The sequence below is a fragment of the Aulonocara sp. 'chitande type north' Nkhata Bay genome, linkage group LG16 (genome assembly GCF_057382095.1).
Source record: "Aulonocara sp. 'chitande type north' Nkhata Bay isolate Kocher_YH1m ecotype deep benthic linkage group LG16, A_spYH_male_GT1.1, whole genome shotgun sequence".
Lineage (NCBI taxonomy): Eukaryota > Metazoa > Chordata > Actinopteri > Cichliformes > Cichlidae > Aulonocara > Aulonocara sp. 'chitande type north' Nkhata Bay.
Window position 1 is genome coordinate 10,856,297 of NC_141359.1, and position 17,314 is coordinate 10,873,610.

The 17,314-nt window shown below is 46.2% G+C and overlaps 2 protein-coding genes and 2 pseudogenes across 2 annotated transcripts; 2 read left to right on the forward strand and 2 right to left on the reverse strand.

Moving 5' to 3' along the window:
* Nucleotides 1-737: 737 nt before the first annotated feature.
* Nucleotides 738-3,898, reverse strand: LOC147311040 (uncharacterized). Its single transcript, XM_086267235.1, has 2 exons — nt 2,302-3,898; nt 738-1,918 (listed from the first exon to the last, which is right to left on the reverse strand). Exons 1-2 carry the CDS (start codon nt 3,896-3,898, stop codon nt 738-740), a joined length of 2,778 nt encoding a protein of 925 aa, XP_086123361.1.
* A 1,343-nt stretch (nt 3,899-5,241) lies between these two features.
* LOC147311041 (olfactory receptor 6N2-like) lies at nt 5,242-6,144 on the forward strand. The gene has a single exon (XM_086265987.1). It carries the CDS (start codon nt 5,245-5,247, stop codon nt 6,142-6,144), a length of 900 nt encoding a protein of 299 aa, XP_086122113.1. The 5' UTR covers nt 5,242-5,244.
* Nucleotides 6,145-9,353: 3,209 nt separating this feature from the next.
* Nucleotides 9,354-14,240, reverse strand: LOC147311042 (olfactory receptor 6N2-like; annotated as a pseudogene).
* Nucleotides 14,241-15,536: 1,296 nt separating this feature from the next.
* LOC147311043 (uncharacterized) lies at nt 15,537-16,940 on the forward strand (annotated as a pseudogene).
* Nucleotides 16,941-17,314: the final 374 nt, after the last annotated feature.

The following is a 17,314-nucleotide window of genomic DNA, read 5'->3' on the forward strand; positions in this document are numbered from 1 at the left end:
TTATTTTGGTATTAATACAGTTTCTTTCTAGAAGTACTTTAGTGTTACCTTAAAACTTCACACATCACCTACAGCAGAGTGCAAAAGCAACCCAAGACTTTTTTGTGGCAAAGGAATGGTGTTTATGTTAAGATGTGCTGCTGGTGAGATTGTTGAACCTTTGTAATGTTGGGATTCAGAGATTCTTTTATTGCTACCATATAATCTGCCTTATGAAGAATGTATTAACCCTTGTGCGCCCGCCTGTTCTCGGGGCGTGGGTCGTGGTGACCCCCCGAGGTGTGTGTGTGTGTGTGTGTGTGTGTGTGCGTGTGATGATGATGATGATGATGATCCTGATGATGGTGGTGGTGGCGATGGGGGGTCTTGGTAACCCCCTGGGGGGGGGATATGTGTGTTTTATGATGATTAGGGTGGGGGTCGCTAGGACCCCCTCGGGGCATATGTGATGATGATGATGATGATGGTGATGATGATGGTGATGGTGATGATGATGATGATGATAGGTTTGGGGTCACTAGGACCCCCCCGGGGGGGGGGGGGCATATGTGATGATGATGATGATGATGATGATGATAGGTTTGGGGTCACTAGGACCCCCCCCCCCGGGGGGGGGCATATATTGTGTTATGATGATGATGATGATGATCAGGATGATGATGATGATGATGATGATGATAGGGTGGGGTGGGGTGGGGGGGGGTCGCTAGGGGACCACCGTTGGGGCGCTTGTGTTATCACGGCGTCGGTGGCGTCCGGGGAGCGGCGTCGCGGGAAGAAGAAGAAGAAGAAGCGGCGCAGTTGGGACAGTACGTGACGGCGCAGTTTGTACACACGTGCGCTCGGCACTCGCGGCACAGGATCTTGGTCTTGACGTCTTTGCTCCTGGGACACACGCGGCACCTTCGCCTCTTGACCGGAGAGGAGTCGCGTGGCGTAGCGTTGTTAGAGGCTGCCTCGGCGGTAGCGCCTCGGGCCGCGACTCTGCCTCCTCTTCCTCCTCCTCCTCCTCCCGGTCCTCGCGCTAAAGCCGCCCTGGCTTCGAGCATGGGGCGCGCGAGCGCTTTGCCCAGTCGCTCGAGGAAGAGCCGTCGTCTGTTGAGCTTGCCCGGCATCCAGTCGGGGTGAATTTCCCTCCACAGCACGAACACGTTGTAGGCCGCCACGTCGACCATGTTGTGGAAAAGGGCCACGGGCCACCTGCGGGTCTTTCTCCTGCAGCTGTACGTGCTCACGACCTTGTCCAGGTTGTCCACTCCTCCCTTGGTGCGGTTGTAATGCAGCACCAAGGGCGGTTTCGCGCCGCTTCTGTTGCTGCCGCTGCTGTTGCTGCTGTTGCTGATGCGGCGGCTAGGCCGGGGCTCGGGGCCGGAGCGATGGTGGTAACGAGGAGCTGTGGTGAGGAGCAGCACGTTCTTGTTCTTCTTGGCCACGTAGGAGAGGATGATCGTGTCAGGCCCTCCTCCTCCTCCTCCTTCTCGTCCTCTTCCTCCTCCTCCTCCTCCTTCTCGCCGTCCTCCTCTTCCTCCCCCTCGTCCCGCGGAGCCGGCGAGTACCACGGATTCGACGGAGCCCACGGCCCTGCCCTTGACGCAGCGCAGCTCTCTGGGGATCTCGGGTCTGTTCGACCGCAGAGTGCCCAGCACGGTGTGGCCTCTCTCGCGATAGAGCCTATCGGCGAGCTCGCGCGAGGTGAAAAAGTTGTCGCACGTGACGTTGCGTCCCGGAGTCAGTCCCTCGGTGAGGTCCACGACCACTCGAGTGGCCAGGTGCTTTTCGGGAGGGCCGCGCTTGTCAGGCTTGCCGGTGTAGACTTGCATCTTCCACGCGTAGCTGGAACGCGCGTCGCACGCCACCCATATCTTGATCCCGTACCTGGCCGGCTTGCTGGGCATGTACTGTCTGAACGGACACCGTCCTGATGGATGGAGAGAGAGAGAGAGAGAGAGAGAGAGAGAGATAGATGTGGGAAAGTGTGGGGGAGATTGGGGCAGAAACGCAAGGAGAAGACATTCAATTCAATTCAATTTTATTTATATAGCGCCAAATCACAACAAAAGTCGCCTCAAGGCGCTTCATAGATACAAAGACATAAAGAGTCATAGACTTCATAGCTTCATAGCTTCATAGACATAAAGAGTCATGCGAAAGCAGCACAAACGCGGAACCCAACACGAGTATACAACAGAGCGAGCTAGCCCGTTTTCGCCATTCCCGCTCCTATTCCTCCTCTCTTCCCCCAGTCACACACACACACACACACACACACACACACACACACACCACATAGTACGTACGTACCTCTGAACGGCACCAGTCTCTCGTCGACGGTGACCTCCGGTCCCGGGCGGTACATGGCGGGCAACCTCGCGCACCACTCGTCCCACACGGCTCTGATGGGGGCCAGTTTGTCGTAGCAGCTATCGCCCTCGCCGCCCTCGCCCTCGCCCTCGCCTCGCCCGGCCCTTCTGGTCTCCCTGTCGTCGAAGCGCAGCGCGCTCGAGTAGGCTCGAAAGGTCTTGAGCGGCATCGTGGCTCTGAACACGGACCTGCCGCTCTCGGCGTCCCACAGGCTCTCGCAGGCCTCTCCCCGGGACCTGTACACGCCGGCGAGCACGAGCAGCCCCAGGTAGGCTCGGAACTCGACGCGGCCCATGGGCTTCAATCCGTCGATGGCGGGCCTGCGCCTGCCCGCTTCCAGGTTGGTCATGGCGATCACCGAGTCCTCTATCTCCGGCGGGAAGTAGGCCATGAACGCGGAGGCCTCGTCTCGCGCCGCCGCCACGGCCTCTTCGGTGGGGCCTCGTCCCGGCGGGTCGAGGTCGTCGTCTTCTTCTTCTTCTAATTCTAATTCTTCTTCTTCTAATTCTTCTTCTTCTTCTTCTTCATAGTCTTTGTCTTCTTCATCGTCATCGTTATAATCATCAGCGAGGACGTCTTCTTCTTCTTCTTCTTCATCATCATCATCATCGGCGAGGACGTCTTCTTCTTCTTCTTCTTCTTCATCATCATCATTGGCGAGGATGTCTTCTTTTTCTTCTTCTTCTTCTTCTTCATAGTCTTTGTCTTCTTCTTTTTCTTCTTCTTCTTCTTCTTCTTTTTCTTCTTCTTCATAGTCTTTGTCTTCTTCTTTTTCTTCTTCTTCTTCATCATCATCATCATCATCATCATCGGCGAGGACGTCTTCTTCTTCTTCTTCTTCCTCTTCTTCTTCTTCATAGTCTTTGTCTTCTTCGTCATCGTCGTAGTCGTAATCGTCGGCTACATCAGCGTCGCGAGTTTCACCGACAGCGCCGCGGCCGCGATCGCGCCCAGGATCATGAACGCCACCTGCAGCGCGGCCGGCGTCGTCCTCTTGCCAAATCTCCCGAGTCCCCCGCCCCGGTGGGTCGGCGCCTGCTTCTTCTTCCTCTCCCTCTCGGCGGTTCGACTCGCCTTGCGAGCCGCCGTCCTGGCAGAGTTGCGACGCCATTTCGTAACCGCGATCATCTTCCTCGCAACTATATACCCCATCGTTTTCGTCCTCCTGATCCTCCGAGTGGCTCTCCTCCTCGTCGTCTGCGAGCGTTCGGGCCGTCGGGTCGTCGTTGTCGTCCCCCTCGGCCTCTTGCTCCTCTTCCTCGCTCTCGTCCTCCTCCAAGTTCTCCTGTAGCTGCTGCTGCTGCTGCTGCTGCTGCCGCTGCTCTTGGTCTTCCTCGACCCCTAGCCCTCGATAGCGAAACGTGGCCGGTCGCAACAACGGAGCCACCGGAGCCGACCACGCAGCGTACGCCAAATGCGATGGCGATGGCGACGGTGATGGTGAGCGGGAGGAGGAGGAGGAGGACACCGCTGGCGATTGCGATCCGCCTGTACCGACCTTAGTGCTCTTTGGCTCCCACGGTCTAGTGCGTGACATTGTCTTCTTCTTCTTCTTCGTCTTCTTCTGCTTTCGCCGGGGTGTTTCTCGACCACCTTTTTACAAGACTTTATCTCTCTCTCTCTCTCTATCTCTCTCTCTCTCTCTCTCTCTCTCTCTCCAATCCCATCCCATCCCCATCCCATCCCCTCGGGGGGGTGGGGGATCTCGCGACCCCAACCTCCTCCCTCCCTCCCTCGGCGGGGGACCCGCATCCCCCCCCCCCGAGCCCGCCATCCCATCCCATCCCATCCTATCCCATCCCATCCCCATCCCATCCCCTCGGCGGGGGACCCGCATTCCCCCCCCCCCCGAGCCCGCCATCCCATCCCATCCTATCCCATCCCATCCCCATCCCATCCCCTCGGGGGGGATCTCGCGACCCCAACCTCCTCCCTCCCTCCGCGGGGGACCCGCATCCCCCGACCCCGCCCTCCCATCCCATCCCATCCCCTCGGGGGATCTCGCGACCCCAACCTCCTCCCTCCCTCCGCGGGGGACCCGCATCCCCCGACCCCGCCGCTCTCCCCCTGGCGGGTGCATCAGGGTTAAGGATATACACTCTGTGGTGTCTAAATTTATTTTGAATGGGAAAAGGCCTAGGATACGTTTGTCAACATTGCAGCAGGCCAAATTACTTGGTGGTTTGGCAGTACTTCGAGTTTTACTACTGGTCATTCAAAATCAGGGTGCTTAGGGGGTTGTTCACGAGGCTTCTACTGCATGGAAAATGATTGAATCCGCTAAGGCAGTACCACAATATACACACCAAAAAGCTCAGCAACGACAACAAATTTGGGCCTATTATTGCAAACTCTATAAAGGCTGTAGTTTCTTTGTGGCAGAATAGACTGACAAAACCAAAGTGTTCCATTATTTAGAGCCCACACTTTTTTACTACCTTTTCCAAGTGTTTTGCTCTCTATAATAAATTCCTATAAGCAATAGAATTTTCTTAAAATACATTTACTTATGAGAATCGCATGGTTTGTTGTGTTTAGTGCACCTAACGCTGAATTTTTTTTTTCAAAGTGCAAAGTGTGGTTCGGAAGATAAAAAAAGAATGTGCACCCATGTAGGTAAGGTCTAACAGCTAACACTCTCTTAAAGTGGTCAACATAGTAGCAAGTCCATGTGGACGGTTTAATGAGATCCATAGAGACTGAAGTTTCATTATATATTTGATGTAACTTGAGTTGTTCACTTTTAAAAAATGAACACACACCAAGTTTAGGTAGCTATCAATAAGACAATCTACATAAAACAAATATTTTATATACACTGTTTGTTACTCGTTCTACCTGTTTTACATTTTAGTTCAGTTTCTGATCTTCACAAATGCTGAAATGAATATAACATATATAACTTTTGGTGGTCATGTGGAAGTGGAGAAATACAGATATATTTATTTTGTAATTATGTTTATGGTATACGGTCTAATAATTTGCAGCAATTCCACTATTGTGTGGCTTATCGTAGTTCAAAAAAGCCTTCATGAGCCTATGTATATTTTCATTGCTGCTTTGTTAGTGAATTCTGTTGTTTTGAGCACTGTCATCTACCCAAAGCTTTTGATTGACTTCTTATCTGAAAAACAGATTATTTTGTATCAAGCCTGTCTCTTTCAAGTATTCCTGTTTTATGCCTTAAGTTGCTCAGAATTCTTACTGCTGTCAGCTATGGCTTATGACAGATATGTGTCTATATGTAAACCTTTGCAATATCCTTCTATAATGAGAAGAACAAGAGTCAATCTTTTCCTGCTTTTGTGCTGGTTTTTACCTGCTATTCAGGTTGCAGTGCCAATAGCAGGAAATGCAAATACACCACTCTGTAACTTTACTCTGAAAGGTATTTTTTGTAACAATTCGGCCAACTATCTTTATTGTGTCAATTCAAGAGAATTATCTATATATGGTATGGTTGTTCTATTTAATGTTGCAATTTCTCCTATGTTTTTTATTCTTTTTACATACATAAAGATAATTATAGTTGCCTATCAGAGTTGTGGAAATGTCAGAAAAAAAGCTGCACAAACCTGTTTGCCTCATGTGCTAGTTCTAATGAACTATTCTTGTTTGCTTACGTATGATATGGTTATAGTTAGACTGGAATCAGAGTTTCCTAAAACTGCACGTTTTATAATGACATTACAGTTTGTAACATATAACCCTCTTTGTAATCCAATAATATATGGACTAAAGATGAAAGAAATTTCTAAACACCTCAAAATACTGTTCAGTTAATTGCAAGCAAACCAATTTATTAATTTATAGTCTTTTTTTATTACTCATTTTTTATGAATTTTATGAAAACTGGCTTAATGTTTTCCTCCTACAACTGAGAATTGATCAATATTTAAAAACCAAAATGAAACGTAAACAAATATTAAAATGAATGTTTGATATCACTCTCCTCATTAATAATACATTTGTTAATAGTTTCATCTAATGTGATTGCCCCTATTGATTTTCACAATGAAATTAAACGTGAATATCCTTCTTAATGGATACTAACACAACATCAAGAGAAATGAAAAAGGGATGAAGTAGAGTAACATAAGGTCGAGTACTTAAAAAATGAGACAGTTATCATGCCAGTCACTTTTTATCTTGTGGCTCTGTGTAAATGAAATTCCATTACAATCTTGTGTTACATACAGTTCAGACACCTCAAAATACGTTTTATTTTACAGTTGAAAACTATATATCTGGATTTTCTTTCCAGTTTGTTTTCTTTTGGAGTGCAAGAAAATGTAGTTTAGCTAGTAGTTCACTTTCATTTTCTGGAAAGGATCCTTTATTTGGTCAGTTTTACTATTTTTGTTCTGTAAGGCATGGGTGTAACCTGAAGTCTCTGTTGAGATGATTTCAATCTATAGAGGCCTTCAGGACCAGCCAGGCTTCTACGCAGAGTATTAACCAATTGAAGAAATAGTACAGGCCCTTCACTGACACAGAATGCAGTATCAAAACACAAAACAAAAACAAACAAACAAACAAAAACCTCAGGCATGAACAACCATACCTGTTGATTATAATAGACTGATATACAATACAGCTGGACTTGAACCCTCAAGTGACGTTTTTGGTATTTTGGCCTTAATAACTAATAGGACAGTTTTTGCAAGGCGTAGGGAATCTCTTGTCTCATCCAGTTTTTTAAATGTTGTTCATCTACAACCTACAGTTTCTTTGCTACCTCCATTCACCTTGCTAAGTTTAGTCTTTTTAATGTTAGAGCCCTTGATAGTTTTATATTTTTAACAGAAATGTGAATAAACTCTGGAGAGGACTGCCTAGTTGGTGAACTATGCCCTCCCTTTATGATTGTTTTAATTGGCCCAGAGAAAGTGGCCAGGGTGAAGTTTTGGCTGTGGCATTTATCAAATGTTCACTTTTTAAGATTGATGAAGTATGTATCTCTGAGGTTCTGGTTTTTGAACTAAAATGTGAAAAAGCTACTGTGTGTACAGTTGTGTAACAATCTATGTCAAAATCTGTTATCCATGGGATAATAAAGGTTTATTCTATTCTATTCTATTCTATTCTATTTTATTCTATTCTATTCTATTCTATTCTATTCTATTCTACTATATTAGATATTTTTTATCAGGAAGGCCCAGATGGGTTGCCCACTGCCAAAGGGTGAGTCCCAGAGGACCAGAGACAACAGGCAATCAACACTGCTGGAGACTGGCTTTCCTAGCAGTTTCTTCATGGTTATTTGTTTGTGGGATTCCCAGGTACATCCAACTACATTTTTCCAGTACAAATTACATTCCGATGTTGTTACAGTCAATGACTCAGGGGTTTCAGGCATATGTAGAACACGAGTGGGGACAGCGCATCTCCTTGATAAATCCCGCACTTGATGGCGACTTGTGCTATAGGCTTGAAGTTCGCCACATCCCCATCAAATTTCTGATTCAGGCTCTTAGTGTCCTTTTTATCTTGTACAAATCTATGCGTTCCAAGATCTGTGTGTGGGGCATCGAGTCATAGGCTTTCTTGCCAATCCAGGTGATGCATAAGTTGCTGAGCCTGGTCTTGCAGTATTGGGTACCTTGTACCAGTAGCTGGTGTGTTGTTTCTCTGGAATTCCTGCTTATTCCCTTCTGTGTATTGAGCCATATGTCTGTTCATCTTAGCAGGATCATGTGGTGTGGCGACCTCTCCCTCATGGTGGTGACCTGTTCATTTGTGCTGCCAGACGATCATGGACTCTAGTTAGCTTCTTTAGCGTTTTAAGCACTATTTTCCTAAATCCAGCAACACACACTGTGTCAGTTTGTGAGAGCTGGGCTCCATCATGTAAATTAGCCTCTATAAATGAAGTGTTTCATGTCCACTTTAAAGGCCTGTGGTATGCCCATATTTAAGACTGAGGTATACTTTAAGGTAGGACCTCTCTGAGCAGTACTGTTGGAATGGGGTCTATTAGCTGTAGTGATAGATGTACTGTGGTGTTACCAAGTGATAGCAACACTAGGAAGAAGGAACATGAGAAGCTTTAGAAGTACCAAGGGCTGAGAGAGGAACGTGAGAAGATGTGGAGGGTGAAAGAAACAGTGTTTCACATAGTAATTTTAGGACTTGGGGTAGTGAAGGACATCCCAGATCTCTGTCCAGAAAAGTGCAGTCCAAATAACAGCAAGGATGCTGCACAGGACCCTTAAGCTCCTCAAGCTTTTATTAGTAAATATATTCGACACCAGAAAACTTTTCTGGTCTTTTAAGGACACAAAGGTTCAACCATCTCTCCAAGAGCTTAAAATATCTTAACATTAACATAATTTCTTTGCCATAAGGAACTCTTGGGTTGCTTTTGCACTTTGCTGTAGGTGATGTGTGAAGTTTTAAGGTAACACTAATTACTTCTAGAACAAATTGATTTAATACCAAAATAAAGCCAATTTCAGGAAAAAACAATGGTGAAAACACACTGTATTACAAGCTTGTTGTTAGCTAGCAATTCTACACCCATGTGCTACTCTTATTATGTTTGACTAATTTGTCACTCTACAGTCTGATAACATGGCAAAAGAATACTTACATATACAAGGGGAAGGTTTCATTTAACAGCAGGACCCAAATCTGCATTATTATCAACAGCTATGTTTCTTTTCCTATCAGTGCCCACTTGAAGAGCTGCTTTCTTAATTAATTTTCTTTTTGTCTTTACTTTTTTCTATTGCAGATGATTTTGAAAAGTCTGTCAACACGTAGCTATAAATGTGACTGTTAGTGTAGAAGTCCTCACCAATTTGTAACAGAAGAGTTCATCACATGAACAAAATGTTGATTCTCACACAAAGTGAGAGATTGTTAAATAAATAGATAAAAGAAAAATTGTTAAGTACAAAGAGAGATATATCAATATAAAGAATATCTGATGAAATAAACAATAAATCTGTTTCAGGGATCAAAATCAAACATCTCACTATACTTTTTTCTTAGCAGAACAATCTCTTTAGGTGTTTAGAAATGTATTTCATTTTTAGTCCATATATGATTGGATTAAACAGTGGATGATATAAAACCACTTGCAAAGTCATTATTAAACGTACAGTCTGTGAAATATCAGATTCCAGTCGAAGTATAATAACTTCACATGTACAGAAGAATGAATAGTTGAATAAAACCAGCAGGTGAGGTAAGCAGGTCTGTGTAGCTTTTTTCCTGACTTCTCTACAGCTTTGATAAGATATTATAAGTATCTTTGTGTAAGTGAAAACTATGTAGAGCATGGGAAAAAATACAATATTGAGCAAAACATTCACACCATAAATAGCCAAAACTCTTGAACTCACACAATGAAGTTTGTAAATTGACTTATTACAAAATATCCCTTGCAGAGTAAAGTTACACACTTTTCTAGTAGCACTTAGTGATGTTGTTGTCACGGTTCTGGGTCCGTTGGACCCAGTATTTCGAGTTTATTATGTTTTGGTTCACTTTTGCATCATGGATTATTCTTTGTTTCTCTGGTACTTTGTGTTTCAGTTATCTTGGTGTTTTGGATTGTTTCTCATTCTCTTGTTGTGATGTTTATTATTATTATTATTATTAGAGTTTCATGTTTCTATTATCCATGTTTTAGGAATGGTGGTTTCATGTATAGTTCAGTTCCATGTTTCATTTTCTGTCTCTGTGTTGAGTCCATGTCTCTGAGTTGTGATTCATGTTTCCTGTTTTATTGTGAAAGTCTTTGTCTTATGTTAGTGTGTGCAGCTTTGTTCCCCATGTCTCGTTAGCCCTGATCTCTCCCAGCTGTGTCTCCCTTCTGTGGCCCATTTCCTCATTACTACCCTGTGTATTTAAGCCCTGTGTTTTCCCATGCCCAGTGTCGCGTCGTACCCTCAGATTATGCCTGTGTGTCCTTGGTCTCAGTGGTCCATCCTCACTTCATGTTTGTTTTCCTGCCAGCAATAAAGCTGAGGTTTTGTGAGTTACAATTCTGTGTTCGAGTCCTGCATTTGGATCCTCATCTCTGCCTGCCCGCACACAGAGCCCTGACAGAACGACGCGACCAGTATGGATCTAGCAGACTCCGTACGGTATCGGCGACCCGCAGTCTCCACCTTCCTCAAGGAGAGGGAGAGGCAGGGGGCTAGGTGTGCCTGGGAGCACGAGTCACCATTCGATGGGTCTCGTTTGGCTCTGGGTGGGCCCCGCAGCTTCCAAACTGCGATGGCTACCGCCGTTCCATCAGCTGTTCCGTCAGGGATGCGAGGGGCCAAGCGCTTTCCCTCGACGGCAGTAGCTCCTCCGTTTTCTGGTGTCACTCCACCGCTGCTCTCCGAATTCAGGCCCTGCAGGAGGGGCAAGCAGCGACGAAAGAAGGATTATGTGGTGGAAGACACTGGGCTTACTCCACTGCAATCCTTTGCTTTGTTTTTGGGACTTCCACGTTCGGAGCTACACAAACTTCCCGCCTCTTCGTCCCAGCCCGGCCCACCGAAAGACTTTCGGCCCGGTCTGCAGGAGGATTCGCAGTCTGGCTTACCTCCCTCTTCCCAGAGTGAGCGACGCTCACGCAGCCGTCGCTCCGCTTCCTCTGGACAGTCAGCAGTGGTGAGCAACAAAGACTGTCTTTCTCATGCTCCTCCTGAACTCTTGAACATAACAAACAATAAATCTACCCCTAAGATTCTGAAGACTACCTGCCATTCAAGTGAATCTAAATCTACTAACTTAAAGGTAGTTGAGTCTGTGTTTGTTAACCCTGTGAACCCCTGCTCTGAGGATTTAAGAACCTGTTTTCATTCTGCCCAATCTGAACCTAGTGTTAAAATGAATAAGACTACGCCACTTAAATCTGGGGGGAGAAATGTTCAAACTGCTGTGAAATTTCTGGAGGCTTCAAGTTCTGTTTTCAAGTCAGCTGAAAGGGAGGTGGTTAATGTTTCTAAGCCAGCCTTTCAGCCATGTACTTTTCAGCAAGGGCGCAGGCAGTTGGTAGGGACAGAAATTTCAGGCTGTAACTCAGGCTCTCTGAAGGAAGGGGCTGTCTGTTCCCCAAGGACATTTAAGGACTCTAGTTGCACCTCTCTACAATCTATTAAGACCGTGGCTCTTCCCAGGGACTGTTCTGTGTCCCAGTTGAATGTTTCTGAGGTTGCCCACTCTGCTAAGACTATATGCTCAGACCCAGTTGGCAATATTGGGCATTTTGAGACCATTCCTGAGCTTCTCTCTCCTCCTGTTTCTGCTCCTAGGGTAGCTCGGGCCCAGCGTTCCCCTCCACCCGTTTCAGTTCCTCGGGTGGAAGGGTTTGGTGTTCAGCTGGTGCCGGCACCCGTTCCTGTGTCAGCTGGAGGCTCAGGTGAGCCCTTCCAGCAGTTTTTGTCGTGTTCAGAAGGCTCAGGAGGATTAGCTCAGTCACCATCACAACCACCATCACTACAACCTTTATGGCAGTTCCCAGCTCAGTTTTCTGATCAGCAGCCACCTTCAGTTCAGTCAGCTGATCAGCAGCCACCTTCAGCTCAGTTTACAGTGTCCCCTGATCAGCAGCCACCTTCAGCTCAGTTTACAGTGTCCCCTGATCAGCAGCCACCTGTAGCCCTGTCACCTACTCCACTACCGCTTTCATCTCAAATTACGTCACCCGTAGCTCAGTCTTCACCCCCGTTATTCATAGCTCAGTCGCAACCACAATCAGATTTGTTGCAATCCATAACCCAGTCAGTAGTTCAGTTAGTGAAGGAATCATTGGCGTTGTCATCTGCTAAATCAGCCTCTCATCTTCGCCCTCAGTCAGGGGTCCCTATTGCCTCTGGCCCTGCATCTGCTCCAGCTGGAGGGCCCGAGGAGCCCAGCCAGCCTCATGTTTCGTCCGCTGGAGGGCCCGAGTCGCCCGTCCAGCCTCAAGCCACGTCCGCTGGAGGGTCTGAGGAGCCCACCCAGCACCACGCCTCGTTAGCTGAGGGTCCTGGGGGACCCAGCCAGCACATCCTCACACCTGCTGATGGTCCGGGGAAATTGGTTCAGCCATCACCTGCTGAATCGTCCCCCGCGACTTTTACATCATCATCCGCAGCCGTCCCGCTGCCGTCAGGTTCCGCAGCCGTCCCGCTGCCGTCAGGTTCCGCAGCCGTCCCTTCATCCACGCCTGGTCCGGCCTCCGTGTCTTCATCCACGCCTGGTCCGGCCTCCGTGTCTTCATCCACGCCTGGTCCGGCCTCCGTGTCTTCATCCACGCCTGGTCCGGCCTCGGCTCCGCCTTCGTCTTCGTCTGGTCCTGCGGTTGCCATACCGCCGTCAGAGCCAGCTCGACCCGTTCCGCCTCGCCTCTGCCGGCCGTTTTCCGGGCCTATTAGGTGGCATCATGGCCTTCGAGGACGGCCTCCGGAAAGGGTTTGTCGCCGCCGCTGGCATCGCGGCCGCCCTCCGGACCTGCTCAGTGGCCGCCACTGCCTTCCAAGTGGTCGGCCTCCGGAACTGTTCGCCCGTCGCCGCCCGTTGCCGTGTGCACGGTCGGCCTCCGGAACTGTTCGCCCGTCGCCGCCGTTGCCGTGTGCACGGTCGGCCCCCTGAACTCTTCGTGGACTCTAGAGCTCCTTGTTTTTTGTTTGGTCTCTGTCCCTCCGTCCTGGACCCCCTCCGCCCGCCCTGGCCTGGTGCTTTATGCTTTTTTTTTTGTTTGGGGCTGTCGGGAGCCAGCCCTTTGAGGGGGGGTACTGTCATGGTTCTGGGTCCGTTGGACCCAGTATTTCGAGTTTATTATGTTTTGGTTCACTTTTGCATCATGGATTATTCTTTGTTTCTCTGGTACTTTGTGTTTCAGTTATCTTGGTGTTTTGGATTGTTTCTCATTCTCTTGTTGTGATGTTTATTATTATTATTATTATTATTATTATTATAATAGTTTCATGTTTCTATTATCCATGTTTTAGGAATGGTGGTTTCATGTATAGTTCAGTTCCATGTTTCATTTTCTGTCTCTGTGTTGAGTCCATGTCTCTGAGTTGTGATTCATGTTTCCTGTTTTATTGTGAAAGTCTTTGTCTTATGTTAGTGTGTGCAGCTTTGTTCCCCATGTCTCGTTAGCCCTGATCTCTCCCAGCTGTGTCTCCCTTCTGTGGCCCATTTCCTCATTACTACCCTGTGTATTTAAGCCCTGTGTTTTCCCATGCCCAGTGTCGCGTCGTACCCTCAGATTATGCCTGTGTGTCCTTGGTCTCAGTGTTCCATCCTCACTTCATGTTTGTTTTCCTGCCAGCAATAAAGCTGAGGTTTTGTGAGTTACAATTCTGTGTTCGAGTCCTGCATTTGGATCCTCATCTCTGCCTGCCCGCACACAGAGCCCTGACAGTTGTTCCTGCAACCTGACAAGCAGGCACAAGCCACGCTAAGACCAAGAAAACAGAGATGGTAGTTTTTTTTCATGATTACGGAATATTGCAAAGGTTTGCATATAGACACATATCTGTCATAGGCCATGGCTGCCAACACTAAAAATTCTGAAGCTCCTGAAGTGCAAAGTACAAAATACTGAAAGTGACACATTGTGTGTGTGTGTGTGTGTGTGTGTGTGTGTGTGTGTGTGTGTGTGTGTGTGTGTGTGATATAATCTGTTTTTCAGATAAAACATCAAGCAAAAACTTTGGGTAGATGGTTGTGCAAAAAAAAGTAGAGTTAATCAGCAAAACTGCAATAAAAATATACATGGGCTCATGAAGGCTTTGATGAAACACAATAAGACGAATAATGGTGGAATTAGAGAAAATTACTGCAGCATATATTGTAAAAATAATCAGAAAATAGACATATCTGCACTTTTCCACCTCTACATACCCATTAAGTGTTATGTAAGTTAAATTTAGTTTATTGTCCATTGAGTTACCTGGCTGGGAATTGTATTTACAAGATCCTATCCACAGTTCTAATGCGTCCTGCTCTGACCATGCAGTATGTTTTTAATCACTCTACTTCACCCTCCACGGATTTCAGCAAACCCTCCACCACAACATGCATTCATGTGACCTTTTTTAAACTGTGAAGAGTTGTTTTGACTTTAAGGCAGCTTTGCAGTCCAGAAGTTCAGTGTCTAATAAACAGTGGCAAAGATACCCCAAGTCAGCATGCAAGTAGTGTGGCTAAATTGTAATTCTGTTTCTGCACATTAAGTAATAGAATCAAAATTTACTTCAAAGCTCGAAATTATTATACCATCTACTTAAGGTGCTTTGACAATTGATCTCTTAGGGTAGTAATCAGAATCAGAAGATTTTATTCATCCCCAAGGGGCAATTAACAGACAACCGAGCAGCATAACGTTGAAGATAAGGACAGTAAGAACAGGGTATAACAGTGAGATAATAAATGCACAGTATATACAGTTTTAAAATTAAAGTGACTGAAAAAACTTTTCAGCTGACTGGCCGGTGGACCGCACGAGTAGCGACCCGGAACCAGTATCCAGAAAAAGAAAAGAAAGTAAAGAAAAAAGAACAACCAAAACTTGATTAACCTATTCAGTCTTTCATGAGAAAAAACTAGGAGGCTTAGGTCCACTAAAGTGAAACTCAGTCTACTCAGATAAAAGTTATTAAAGTTCTGTAGTATCACATCAACGTTCAGTGAGAGACTGAAATTACCAAAAACCACTGAACGACACAGGAAATCATTCCTGCCTGTGGCCATCTCCCTGTAGAACTCCTCCGTCTAATACACTGTAAACACTGCAAAAGTTACATCCTTTTGCACACACTCTTTTCTTACTCTGTAATGTTGCCGTCTATTTTCTTGATATTTATTTGCAATCACATCTGGATATTTATTATTTGGTGATTTGTATATATTGTGCTATTCCTTAGATCTTAAGATATTCTATTGTTAATAGTCTAGTCTGTTTTTGTTTTTGTTATTGTTTTTTCTAATGTCACTGTACTGGAGCAACCCGTAACCCACATAATTTCACAAGGGATTAATAAAGTATGCTGATTCTGATACTGATTTAAAGGGAGCGTCTTTGTTAAAGTCTTCTCATGGATTTTCCAACACAGAGCTCCTGGGTGGTAATACTCTATCAGTCCCAGAACTGGATTCAGTTGGGCAGCGTGGGGTGAGAACTGAATAACTGAAGAATGCAATGGTTTTTAGATTTCATTGGACTGTCTTGAACAAAGTGGATGATAACAAAGAGAGGGAAGGTAGTCAGAACTGAGGGGATGGAACTACCAGAAGGCAACATTGCAAACATTGAAGACAGCTACAAGTACCTGGAGATCTCACAGGCAAATGGGAACCATGAAGAGGCTGCTAGGAGAGCTGCAACCACCAAGTACCTGCAGAGGGTCAGGCAAGTCCTGAGGAGTCAGCTGAATGGTAAGAACAAGATCTGGGCTATCAACACCTATGCCCTGCCCTTGATCAGGTACCCTGCTGGCATAATAAGTTGGCCAAAGGTGGAGATAGAAGCCAGTGACATCATGATCAGGAGACTCTGACCATGCATGGAGGGTTTCACCCCAAATCCAGCACCCTGAGGCTGTATGCTAAGCAAAAGCAAGGACTGGTGTGTCAGCACCACAGTCCAGGATGAGGCAGCAAACATCCATGAATACATCAGGAAGATGGCCCTAACCAACCACATGCTCAGGGAATACCTCAGGCAGCAGAAACCCGAGAAAGAGGAGGCACCATCATAGAGGGACAATAGGATAGAGGAAGTGGCTGACATCCAGAAATCCTACCAGTTGCTGGACAAAGCTGGACTAAAAGAGAGCACAGAGGCACTAATCATGGCAGCACAGGAACAAGCTCTGAGCACAAGACTGATAGAGGCTGGGGTCTATCACATCAGGCAAGACCCCATGTGCAGGCTGTGTAAAGATGCTCCAGAGACAATCCATCACATAACAGCAGGATGCAAGATGCTAGCAGGCAGGGTATACATGGAACACCATAACCAAGTGGTTGGCATGGTATACACAAACATCTGTGCCAAATATGGCGTTAAAGTCCTGAGGTCAAAATGGGAGACGCCCACAAGGGTGGTGGAGAATGACCGAGCTAAGTTCCTGTGGGACTTAGATGCAGATGCAGACGGACAAAATGGTGGTGGCTAACCAACCGGACATAGTGGTGGTAGACAAACAGAAGGAGACGGCCATAGTGATAATTCCTAATTTCCTTCGGGATTAATAAAGTATTCTGATTCTGATTCTGATAGAGGTAGCGGTTCCCAATGACAGCAACATCAGAAAGAAGGAACACGAGAAGCTCGAGAAATACCAAGGGCTCAGAGAAGAGCTTGAGAAAATGTGAAGGGTGAAGGTAACAGTGGTCCCAGTGGTAATCGGAGCACTAGGTGCGGTGACTCCCAAACTAGGCGAGTGGGTCCACCAGATCCCAGGAACAACATTGGAGATCTCTGTCCAGAAGAGCGCAGTCCTAGGAACAGCTAAGATACTGTGCAGGACCCTCAAACTCCAAAGCCTCTGGTAGAGGACCGGAGCTTGAAGGATAGACCGCCCGCAGGGGTCAGCGGGGGAATTTTTTCCATGTATGCTATATATAGGCTTTATTTATAGGCTATAAATAAAATAATGTATGAAAAGACATTCGTAATGCACAAGCTTGATGTCCTTGTTTTTGTTAAAGTTTTTTTTAATTATTATTTTTATTATTATTATTATTTAGTATGGTAATTATCCAAGTTTTTTTTTCACTGAAAATGTACACAAGGCATAAAACCACACCACCTAAACTGGAAACCAAATAAAAACTCCTGATGAAATAAGATATGGACCCGAGTGCAAAAAAGCCAGGATACACTCAACAATAAAATCTTGCTACATTATTAAAATTCTATACTAGATTAATAGAAGTTGGCTGATCATTGTCATTGTTAGCTGCAACTTATGATTCATTAGCTCTAACTACTAAAGCCTCAAGTAAAAGAGGC

Bases quoted from the DNA above. Each gene is read 5' to 3' on its own strand.
- LOC147311041 (XM_086265987.1), top strand. From the start codon at position 5,245: ATGAATATAACATATATAACTTTTGGTGGTCATGTGGAAGTGGAGAAA.
- LOC147311040 (XM_086267235.1), bottom strand. From the start codon at position 3,898: ATGTCACGCACTAGACCGTGGGAGCCAAAGAGCACTAAGGTCGGTACA. The intron at 1,919-2,301 runs GTACGTACGTAC...TCCATCCATCAG, and splicing joins GAGACTGGTGCCGTTCAGAG to GACGGTGTCCGTTCAGACAG.